This window comes from Dreissena polymorpha, chromosome 5 (genome assembly GCF_020536995.1).
Source record: "Dreissena polymorpha isolate Duluth1 chromosome 5, UMN_Dpol_1.0, whole genome shotgun sequence".
In the NCBI taxonomy this organism is placed as follows: Eukaryota; Metazoa; Mollusca; class Bivalvia; order Myida; family Dreissenidae; genus Dreissena; species Dreissena polymorpha.
This window is the reverse complement of record NC_068359.1, coordinates 64816705-64829343: the sequence shown is the minus strand read 5'-3', so window position 1 is coordinate 64829343 and position 12639 is coordinate 64816705. Positions and strand designations below refer to the sequence as shown.

General features: G+C 35.5%; 1 protein-coding gene across 15 annotated transcripts in view; it reads left to right on the top strand.

The window, feature by feature from the left end:
* The window catches only part of LOC127881537 (proline-rich protein 5-like), a 71041-nt gene that overhangs the window by 53998 nt on the left and 4404 nt on the right, over positions 1-12639 (top strand). For 5 of the 15 annotated variants that reach the window (XM_052429462.1, XM_052429464.1, XM_052429465.1 and 2 more), the window contains exons 3-8: positions 1264-1389; positions 2530-2659; positions 5136-5193; positions 9446-9567; positions 10622-10697; positions 11372-11611. In XM_052429462.1, coding sequence (XP_052285422.1) covers positions 1264-1389; positions 2530-2659; positions 5136-5193; positions 9446-9567; positions 10622-10697; positions 11372-11611 — 752 coding nt within the window. Of the gene's footprint in view, positions 1-857; positions 1148-1263; positions 1390-2529; positions 2660-5135; positions 5194-9445; positions 9618-9667; positions 10018-10067; positions 10118-10621; positions 10698-11371; positions 11612-12639 lie in introns of those variants that run through there. The other 10 variants (XR_008050113.1, XR_008050116.1, XR_008050117.1 and 7 more) reach the window with 10 other exon arrangements.

Sequence of the window (12639 nt, the reverse complement as noted above, 5' to 3'; positions counted from 1 at the left end):
TTAAAACAAAATGCATCCACATGCTTTTTAAGTATGAGTTTTGATAATATAGAGGCCATTTTACAGAAAATTGACATAAATGTGGACGCTCTAATCACGAGCCTAGGAAGACGGCCAAAATGTTCTTAGCTTTGTCAACTTTAATCATCCCTAATAGTATTAACGTGAATACCAGCCACTGTATCGTGATAAGTAAACGCGGATTCCCATGATAATCACTTTCTAAATAGTAGGCGATAACATGCTTATCTTCAATTAACTAAATATTAAAAAAAAATTAATAAAAGGTTGTATGCAATACTTTAGATGTGTATTATTTGTTTGATCGTATTCAAGTGTTCTCATTTTGGGGGTTTTCCCCGGCACCGCCATAAACATAACACACATGTTAACCCATTAATGCCTAACGTATAGAAAAATGCGGCGTCTCATCTGGGTCTGTGCTGTTTGCTTAAAGGAATTTCTGAAAGAAATATTCTAAACATAGAAATAAATATACTAGACATCCTTAATTTTAGAAATAAATTGATACAATTAGAAGGATGGGGGAGTCACTAGGAATAAATGGGTTAAATCTAGCGTTCGTCTCAAGCCAAGTCAATAGTATATTACATGAAACTGTTTGCGCATCCCTTAATGTAGGACCATATTCGATGGATGGTTGTTATAAAATGTTTTTTATTTTGTGCGAAGAACCCAAACTTGTTTCGCTAGGTACGGCCCTGGTTGCGATAAACTTGAGTGCTGTTACGATAATATCCTGGATTGTTCAGTTGTCGTGTTATCGCAGCTCTAATAGATAAGCGATATACAATGCACACTTGTATATATGCAACACTATAAGTGATGGTGTTCCTATTTAGTATATATGAATCGGATATTGAAGTTACTTTGTGGCAATTTTCTCTACGTACATCGATTGTTTAAAAACGTTGGATCTAAATGCGAACACTATTACGATAAATTATTGACTAAGTTTAAGACAATTAGTACATATACTAATACTTATGATCGGACAAGTTCGGATATGGGTTTTAATTAAGACAATTACAACGTTTAAAAAAAACTATCGTGAACTTGTATAGTCATATTTGTTAACTAGTCAGAAAATGACGTCATTTGTACCCGTGTCTGGAACACCGGCCGTGTAAGTTAATCAACACCCTAGTGGTTAATATTTAAAATTATTATTTTTTCGAAAGCATTCTCCTCTTTGTATTAAAAAAAGAACACACAATTCTAAACGTGTTACTTTCCTTCCAGGCATAGCATTGCGAACATCAGTGAGGCCATTCGAAACCACATCCGCCGGGACTCCTATGGTGGCTTCGGTCGCCGCTCTTCCGCCAACATCGCTGACCTACCGCTAAAAAACGCCCACTTCGAAAGGTAGCATTTTATATATTTTTCCCACTTTTCTTTTAAGGCTCAAACACACGATGATTATAGTCACCTATATATTATTAATGTGAAATATAAGATTTATATGTAACATGTGATCCTTGAAATCACAATGCCCACATATTTCAGATCATTGTGTAATAGGATATTATTTTTATGCTTCGGCAACTGGTCTAGTCAATTTTAAACCATGCCAGTATTGTATTAGTTCACACGAGCATTTTCCCTGCCAAGATTTTTTTTTTCAAAAATAATTTACAACACGTAAAAATGGTCTCCAAAATGTTGAAATAGTAATTAACTTGCTTAATCGCTTCTTTCATTTACTTTGTATAAATATATGTATTTTAAAGTAAATTATGTTGTTTTTGTCACAAATAATTTTCATTCAAAGCTTGCAATATTTTAACAATTAAATGTTTGCACTCGTTATTGCAATATGAAATAGTAAAGTAAAAAATATATAAAGTTTCTTATCATTGTACCTTAAATATATGTTTCTGTTCTATCATGGGATTCATAACGAATAAGTTAAAGCTGATACCGGCACATTTTCCAGTATTTGTTTATGAACCAATATTGTGTCCGAAATACAGTGTGCGTCGTATGCACAAATCTGCACAGAATATTGGGGTTATCCCAAAAGCTTACATATATGTGTTCATAAATGATTTTCCTTCTGTACAGGCGAAAATCAAATGCAATGTTGACGCTATAAAACTTATTCCATTGATTTTATGGTTCAACTTCAGCTTAGTTTCGCGAGAGAAATTTCCTGCCTCAGCCATAACTTTGCTATGTATCGATGAATTAAAAAAAAAACTGCAATCTATCATAACACGACGTGGAACCTGTACTACTCGCACCTTTACCTGAAAGGTCGAGGTCACGTTTACAGTCAAAAGATCAAAATGGGCCATACAACTTGGCCGCACTTTATCGTTTTCATTTATCATTTCTTTACAAAAATAACATATTATTATGAGGTTGCTAAGTTACCGTTGAGACATAAGGCAACCCATAAGTACGCACAATGAAGTGCAAACAACTATTGCTCATGTTTTATATTATTATGAGGTTGCTAAGATACCGTTTGGACACAATGCAACCAATATGTGTATTTTACAGCGTCTCAGTAGCGATTGTGCACCTATTCCAGAAGAAGAAACTTCAAGAGAGCGAACTGTCGAGTCTGCAGGAGTCAGTCCGGAATCTCCTGAAATCAGAGGCTGGACCTCTTGTTTACGACTTCTACAAGGTAAATAATCCCCGGTCGTTTAACACAATATGGAAACATAATAATGGTTAACATCATGGAGTCCGGTCCCAATTTTATCTCGACTAAACATTCGACATTGGGACACGTGTACTGACTAGGTCAACTTAACCCATTTATGTTTATTGGACTCTCCCATTCTTTTAAATTGGAACAATTTATTTCCAAAATAAGGAATGTCTAGTATATGTATTTCAATAATTAGAATATTTCTAACAGAAATTACCTTAAGCAAACAGCGCAGCCCCTGATGAGACGCCGCATCATGCGGCGTCTCATCTGGGTCTGCGCTGTTTGCCAAGGCCGCTGTTTATCGATAATTTTCACTGTTTAATGTAAAATGACGTCATTTTTGTACGAAATGCCGTTATTATCCCAGCGAAATTCTTTAGTTAAACTCTTAAACAAGTTATATACACTGTGAAAAAAAATCATACAATAAAAATATTTGTTTGATTCGGTGGAATATCGATTTTAATTCACTCGTGATCGTAGAAAAAATATATTTTCTATGATCACTCGTGTATTAAAATCCATAATCCACCGTATCCAACAAATATCCTCTATTTAATGCACGCAATTAAAATCGATCAATTCGACAAGTCTTTAAGTCGACAAGGTGTTTGCATGTTTGATAAACATATTTGATAATATGGTTGAGACAATGACAGCAATAAAATGCGCTTAACATATTTATTTCATGACTTTTTAGATTTAGCATATTGTTTCAAAATTCATCGTAGTCATTTCAGCAATGCCTCGAATGGAACATGCATGTATGTGCCGTGCTTTATCTAGAAACACTCACATCTCTCTTATGATATTTGCAATGAAACAATAATACTGAACATTTAATATGCTCTAAAGTATCCATTACATGCCTAAATTTACGCTATAAAAACCTGAAAATTATCAAACTTAACAAACACGAAACTACTGAGTTCTGTTGTTATCGTTATATGATTGCTCATACAAAGTATAAAATACACCAATCACTATATGAGCACGGATGGCGGAGTGGTTGAAGTGTTATACTTTTACTACAAGGATCAGTGGTTCAAGCCCTTTTAAGAACTACTTTTTCAGTTGCTTATATTTTATTTTAGTTTTTTAATGGAATATGTAAGTTCCAATTTTAACATTTATCAATTGTAAGCATCTAATGACAACCTACAAATCATGCCACAATCTGTGAATAGATCCCTGTAACAATCTGATAGTTTTAAAGGGGCCTTTTCACTGATATTGGCATGTTTTGAGGTTTGTCATTTAATGTAAACATTTGCTCTAAAAAGCTCAAGTAAAAATCAAGAATAAAATATAAAAAAGAAAAAAAGTAACCCTCAATAGGGCTCGAACCATTGACCCCTGGAAAGTCAACCACTTAGACCACTCGACCATCCTTCCGCTTACAGTGTAGGAAGTATTTTATACTCTATATAAGCAATCCTCTTAGTTTCACAAAATATAACGACAGCAACAGAACTCTCCAAATTATTCAATCGTTTCGTGTAGCAACGCTTTATAATTTTCAGGTTTTTCAATCGGCAAAGATGCATATAATGGGTATATTAGAGCATGGTAAATGTTCAGTATTACTGTTACCTCACAAATATCATAACTAAATCGAAAATGTGCGAATCTGAATCAACTTTTTTTAAATTTAGACAATTTACCAAAACGTGAAAAGGCCCCTTTAAGACATTCGATAGCTGAACTAAAGGAGTAAGTAGACTGCGGTATTGCCGAGCGAAAATCGTTAATTTTATATTCCTATCCCACTAAAAGCTTTTTAAATTAAACCTTATTAAATTCTTTTCTTGCGAACAAAAAACCTTTTTCTGAATTTATCGCACACATTTCATCGAATATAATGCCTTTTCATAATGCCTTTAAATATTTTCGATTGACATATTCTTTAAGTCAATAATGAATTTGTGAATTCAGGAAGTGGGATACTGAACTCGTTTCCGAAATGCTTCTTTTTGTTGACTCTGCTGAAAATAAATGTGAGTTTAAAGTGATGTACAGCGCGACTACGATGGGGTTTTAACACGGAAAGCGTAGAATCAATTTGTAGTTCTAGTTTTGTTGATTGGAACGAAGTCAACGAATTGTCTGTCAGGAAGTCTAAGCAAAAAAAAATCATAATATTTTTCGCTTACGACGTTTTCAGAATTGCACCGAACGATTGTGTTCAGAATAACAGAACAGAACAGACCAGAAAGTTTATCCGTATAACTTGAACAAGTCTTGTTCATCGTTATACATGTAAATACAAAACTGACAATATATAAGCAAGAAACACACGCATAACAATGCGAAAGTGACAAAAATAGTATAAAAAAAATGTGTTAAATAAGGCGGATTAGGCCATTATATTACTAAACGTTTGCTTTCAACGTCTCAGTTCTCATTTTAATAACTATCTTATGCCCTGCGTATTTATTGTTTCCAGGACAAGCTGGTAAAGAAGGGAATGGTCATACTACGGGAGAAAATAAAACTGGAAACCGGTGAGAAATGGTCCTTATAATATCCAGGGTTAAGTCTAAAACAATATTAGTAGCAATATCCGAATGATATTCTATGTTTAACAAGTTCCCATGCATATAAAAATATAACGATCACATAGTTATGTAAGTGGAATTTAAAATTATGACTGGTTATTACGTAAGCGCAAACCGTTCCCATTTACGAGTTCACAAACTTGTTACAGCCACTTTGCCTCTTGGATTGGCTAGTGAGAACTATGCCTCTTGGATTGGCTAGTGAGAACTATGCCTCTTGGATTGGCTAGTGAGAATCTCATATCGGCCGCATTATGGAAAAACTAGGCTCAATGCATGCGCGTAAAGTGTCGTCCAAGATAAGTCTGTGTATTCCCCATAGGTAAGTCAGGGGCGACACATCCCGCCTTAACTGAATTTTCGAACAGAAGATACTTTCTTTAAACTTAAAATTTCACAAAAGCGGAAAATGTCGTCAATGATAAGCAAGTGCCGTGTGCGCATGTGAATTTGGGATTAATTTATATGCACATACATTAAGACCAGTTTTCACAAACGCGACTCATATAAGTACGTCTTTTGTGCTTTTAATGACGACTTGAACGCGAAGAAAGGTTTCCAATCTTCATACAATATCAACCGTCCACATATTGTCAAAAGAATACAATAACATCTTATTTATTCTATATCCAATAAATTCATCCAATCGGCATTCTTCATATGTACCACGTGACCGTCCAATATATATAGAGAATACTAGGTTAGCGTTGAATACAGAGAAGTTTATGTTGCGAGGCTTAGAACGCCGGAAGCGCGAGCCTTGGCGAGCGCTTTCGGTGTTCGAGCCGAGCAACATAAACTTCTCTGTATTCAACGCTAATCCTAGTATTCTATTTATCCCATTTGATTTTTTCAACGTGACGTTTAACATAAATAGATCTAATAACCTTAACAATAATTTTAATTCCGTCATAAAAGCGCTTAAAATCTAACAAATGTAACCATGCGTAGTGATATACATGTATTTGTTCTGGTACGCGAAATAGTCTTTAAAAAATTCACACACAAACTGTAAAACAAGTAAAAATATCACCATATGCATACATTCAATTTTACGCAGTATGCGAATTTTAACACATTACGACCGCGAAAAGAAGATTTTACTTTACTATAATTTATTTTATTTTCGAAAGAAAATGATCAAAATCCAATCTGGCGGCCATTACTCCTGACAAAATGCTGTCGATGTCAACATACATGTACACCATCGACGACCTAGTTCTGGCTACCATTACTTTAAATGTCGCTTTTTATGATTTTTGACTGGCGCGACTTTGTACAGGTCTGTCAATACTAAATAAACTGTACGCTGAAGTTTCTTTAGCTATCGAAGACCTTGACAATTTTGACGAGTAAACAGACAATTGCAGCGACTGACACTTTATTTGACAAAATATACAGGGCAATACGTTTTCCGACTTCGGACGACGAATTTCAGGACGCGCAGAACGTGTTTTTTATATAATGTTATGGGTATGCCGTGTGTGATCCGATGCATCAATGGCGCCCATGTTAAAATCATTTCCCCGAGATCAGGGAACGACAAAAGTACAAGCAAAAATCAAAACATGTAAGAACTAGTATCTTACCTTTAATTATCCTTTAAAATCCATCTAATAATCCATTTAACTCAATTATTGACGATTTTGCATCTAGGGTCTTTAATAATTATTTTAGCATAGTTAAATAAAGACCCTTATGCCATTCTATCACTTTATTCAAATGAGTATATGAACGCGATAAACTTTCTTCTTCGTCACACGCTACGTCATGTACTCTACATTACTGCTGTTCAAATGAACCGGAGCAGTTTATCTAATAATAGCCGTTGGTAAACTCGGTTGCATTTGCAGATTTCTGCATATAAACATAATTATGTTTAAACTTGCACAATGTTTTATTTATCTATGGTAAATGCCCTTATTGTACGAAAAAAATAATCTAATATATAAATACACAAAGAATGGAAAACATTCAAGTACACAACAGATGAATGAGTAGAAAATACCCGTGTACAAATGGGACGTTCCCAATTCCAGTGTGGTGCTATTTTTACCATCTTATACTTTACACAGCTCTATGCCTAACGTGAATTAAATAGGAAAGCAAACATAGCAGATTATTCATGAACTGTGCGATATGTGTATGGCTTGTTGTACATTCTTAATATTTAAGTTAAATGTCAAAAGTATATGCTTTGGTTATAAACAATGCACATTACACTAAATAATGTCATATGACTAGATTTAAAGGTTGAAGGTCGTATAATTTTGAAGCTCAAGTTTTGTCGACTTTGTTTCTTATGAAAAATCATTCAGTGGTAAAGTAAATATACATAAAAAAATAACAAAACAAAAATCGTGTAATTTGATATTTTATTTCAACATTTCTTTTGGTGAATATATCATATATATTTTTTTCTGCAAAATATGCACATTTTCTTTTCATGGGTGACCTTAAAATTCGATCAATGAACCAAACAATTTCGACCTAATTTTAGCGCATATCGCATGACGTCATTTAAAAAGTAGTCCGTGCACGCGACAGGTATATTCCACAGTGTTGAATACAAGCAAGTATATTCCACAACGTGTTATACCGTCAATGTCGCGGTGAAAATGGGATAAATTCCGGTATTGGATCCAAAAAGTCTGTATTTTTTCCATATTGGACAGTTGAGTACAAGTGCACTAAGCAATTGTTTTATAACGATAAAAGCCGTTACCGAGAAAAAGTATCCGAATGTACTATAATCGATTCACACAGGTGATATTTTGCTTGTATGTCTCATTTTAATACTTTCCTATTGAAAATATGAGAGGAAATAAAAAAACAATCGAGAATGTGATATTTAATTAATTTTTATTGTTAGAAATTTAAAAAAAATGCAAAAGCAAGTGATATTGTTATTGATAGAAATTGAAAACAAATATGCAACAGCAAAACAAAAAATCAATTTTATTAACCTCAATGACAACTTTAATCCAATGCTAGCCTAATAACAACTAAGTTACAATGATATGCATTTCCATTTTCCATTTTCTGTTCTTCCATCCATTTATCGAAATGTATTTTAAACCACAGTATTTGTTGATAGCGTTTGTACCAAGCTCACCATTCTGACCCAAAGGCCAAAACACAATTTACGAATTCGTAATCCTGTCGGAGCGAGTTGTTTTATTCCTATCGAAGTTAACAATTATGCATGACAAACACACAATCCGCAATACGTTTTGCCTTTTGGATTCGTTCAATGCTATCAAAATGGTATAATTTGCTACTAGATTTATTAAACACTACCACCTCCATATTGTTGTCCCTAAAATGCAGAGTCTTGCTTATACTAGTATGTTTCGTCAGAGAAATGACGTCACACGAGATACGTCATAAAGTGCGTAATCAATGAATGAAAATAAAAATACGGAAAGCTGGTTTGGTAATGAGGATATAGAATAAAAAGTTTATTAGACGTTTAAACTGTACAATACGTGATATATTTGGACTCGCACACAGTTTGAAGTCATATTGGACTCGCCTAACGGCTCGTCCAATATGACTTCAAACTGTGTGCTCGTCCAAATATATCTCCGTATTGTACAGTGAAACGTCTAATAACCTATAATTATCGCGACGATTGTATTCTGAAGTATGTGATTATGTGAACAAGACAATATAAAAGCGGGACTACATTTGGGACTGTGTGTTGTACATTTTAAAGTCGATTATTACCATGCCTTAATACAAAGCAGCGGGCCGTTTACTATAACGAATTGACTCGCACGCAACCTTATGTGCGTTTTTTTAATAACGTATAACATAAGCACACGGGCTTAAAGCCCGATTCAATTAAGAAATATACATGCAGAACAGAAAAATTATATTACATCTATAAGTTGATTTCAAATATATTATTTCCGTTTTTTTTTGTAAAGTGACAATTTAATCGGAAACGATTTTTCAAAAAGTGTTTTTAGATATTTGATCACACAGCGCCATGGGCGCCGTTTCATCTTTTTTTCAAAAACTGTAATTTTTATAACAAAAAAGTAATCGTTTTAATCGATTTCAGCGAAGAAACGCGATTTCGGTTTAGGGTATATCTCCGTGATTAATGTAAGTTTAAGACAAATGCTGGTAATGATACCTTTGATGAAGCAACGCACAACTTCGTATATTGAACTGAGTTTTTTTCTTGCAGGCAAGTCTCTTCTCGGTAACCTTGGAAACCAATGGGACTACTTCTACTGTGAAATACTGCCCGTTATTCAGTCCTTGCTCTACCCCATCAAGGTCAGTCAGTCCTTGCTCTACCCCATCAAGGTCAGTATACATGAATATCACTATCGCTCTCCTTGCTCTACCCCATCAAGGTCAGTATACATATATATCACTATCGCTCTCCTTGCTCTACCCCATCAAGGTCAGTATACATGAATATCACTATCGCTCTCCTTGCTCTACCCCATCAAGGTCAGTATACATGAATATCACTATCGCTCTCCTTGCTCTACCCCATCAAGGTCAGTATACATGAATATCACTATCGCTCTCCTTGCTCTACCCCATCAAGGTCAGTATACATGAATATCACTATCGCTCTCCTTGCTCTACCCCATCAAGGTCAGTATACATGAATATCACTATCGCTCTCCTTGCTCTACCCCATCAAGGTCAGTATACATGAATATCACTATCGCTCTCCTTGCTCTACCCCATCAAGGTCAGTATACATGAATATCACTATCGCTCTCCTTGCTCTACCCCATCAAGGTCAGTATACATGAATATCACTATCGCTCTCCTTGCTCTATCCCATCAAGGTCAGTATACATGAATATCACTATCGCTCTCCTTGCTCTACCCCATCAAGGTCAGTATACATGAATATCACTATCGCTCTGGAATAACGGGGGTTAATGCATCTGCGTAAAGTGTCGTCCCAGATTAGCCTATGCAGTCGACACTGGCTAATCAGGGATGGCACTTTTCGCCTTAACAGGATTTCTGCTGAGAAGAGAAAAATACAATGCAAGCGGAAAGAGTCGCACCTGATTAGCCTGTGCGGACTGCGCAGGCTTATCTGGGAAAACACGTCTCGCGCATGCGTTAAACGCCGTTTTCCAGGAGCGATACTCATATAGTTTAACGATTGAGATATGTGACGCCGCATTTGCGTGACGGGGCTCGTCCATGTGGCGAGTGCCATCGCACAGTCAGGACCACCGATACCAAGTACATACAGTTTTTCGAGTCTGTGTTACTTGATCACATTACAAGTCTGTTGGGAGGATGGATATCGTAATCGGAATGCCATCCTGTTAAATTGTCGGTAAACATAATTCATGTTAATGATTATACATTGTACTTCTTGCAGACGAAAAGCTACTCTATACGGGAAGTGACGTTATTGGAGTTCCGGAACACAGTGTTGCTCAAATTGCCAGTGGCAGGTATTTCATTTTCTTATCCAACGTACAACTGCTACAATTCAATACTGAGGCAACTGCTTGTCTTAGTTTTTCGACCACTTGATCACTTGATCATCTGGCGATGATGTCGGCTCCAAGGCAATTAATTATTTGTTTACTGATGTTGTTTTTTCAAAAAATATTTAAGCGAGCGAACACAAACTATTTGAACTGTATTTTGTTTATTAGGGATATTTCAAATTTGGAAAAATGAACGATAATCACGAAGACCATACCTTAATTTTGTTTAAATAAATACATTTGAACACATGCAGTAGTGAATATCATTGCATGGGCTTCTTTCTTATAGTTGTAGACATGCTTGTATGCCCTTTATTATATACCAATCATTTTGTCTGCTATCAACGAATTTCCGTATTCAACGGCTAGGAAAGCTCAATAGTATTATGCGTTAATACATGTATCGTAAATATCCGTACTGTACCGAACCATATTAGGAAATCCCGTTATATTTGTAGACACGTACATACTGAGAACGTCATATATAGGATTCATGCGCTTAATTTTGTGCATGTGTTTTTTTTCTTTTGCGTAAATGTTCGAATGTGAACAAAAAGGGCTACATAACGAGCCTGCATGATATTAGAAGTGTCAATACAACATCTACTAAATACCAACATTTTCTTACATTTCAGACGCGTTACAAAGCCTTCCCGACGACGAAAAGGCGCCCTCTTCTGTCCAGCAAATGTTACTCGTGCTACAGAGCGTCCGGGACCAAACCATTACAGAGAACTCTATGAAACTGGAGAAGCTGGTAGCGAGAGTGGTTTCCCCTTACCTCGGCATCCTCGGACTGTATAATGGCGGGACAGAGCCGGACATTCAGAGCAACTTCAAAATACCCGTCAGACTTCAACAAATTCCTGTGATAGGTAACACGATGTTGAAGTGTGTTAAACATTTCATTTTGGTTCAAAAGTTTATTATTTAGACAATAACACACGGCAGAGCTGGGCCGGACGTCTATAATCGGCCCGCTGCCGACATAACGGCCCGAGGGCTTTTGGCCCGAGGGCCGTTATGCGGCTAGGGTCGATTATAGACGTCCTGCCCAGCTCTGACGTGTGTTATCGATTATATCACATACTTCATTGTTTTTGGTCATTAACAACAATTTATACATAACCAGTATACCGTACTTTTGTTTCATTCAATTAATTTTGCAACTATATGACTTACTTCATGTGACGATATTTCATTGACGAAACTACCTATATGTAAAATCTCTGGTTTTTAGGATAACGAACGTGGAGGTTTTTTATTTAACAATTAAACATTTTTAAGCATCGAGCGATTTCAAAACGTATTTCGGATTTTGTGTTTGTCATCAGAGACGTGTTATCTACGTCTCTGTTGTCATGCATAATTAAAACTATAAGCATCGATAGAAATAAAAGTAATCGCTTCAAGATTCGATTTCGTAAATCGTTTTTATTATGGGGACAGTGTTTAGCAATCGATGCAATCGTTTAAAAAAGTGTGATTTAAAATCAAAAGATAAACGGATAGAATAACAGAAAAAGGAATTACATATCTGTGTTATTTTGTTATTATAAAAACGGATTAAGGTTGTCATCGAGGTATGTGAGTCTTTTTCTATGAATTTTGCTGTTTCAGTGTTTGACGAATCTTGTTAAATCACAAATAGGCCTAGTGGCATCAATTTAATGTACAGATGAGTTTCAGTTTAAATCGATATTTGTATTATCCAAATCTTGTTCTACGTGTAATTGTAATTATGTTCGAATCTTTCATTGAGTTGGAGCTTAATTTTATTGAACACCTTTGGCCAAGACTTTATGTGGACGCCATTTTGTTCAGAAGCTCTAGTCGCGCGATTGCATTATTTTCTGATATGAAAAATCGGCCCGGCGGGCTGATATAATTTATATTTGCCCGC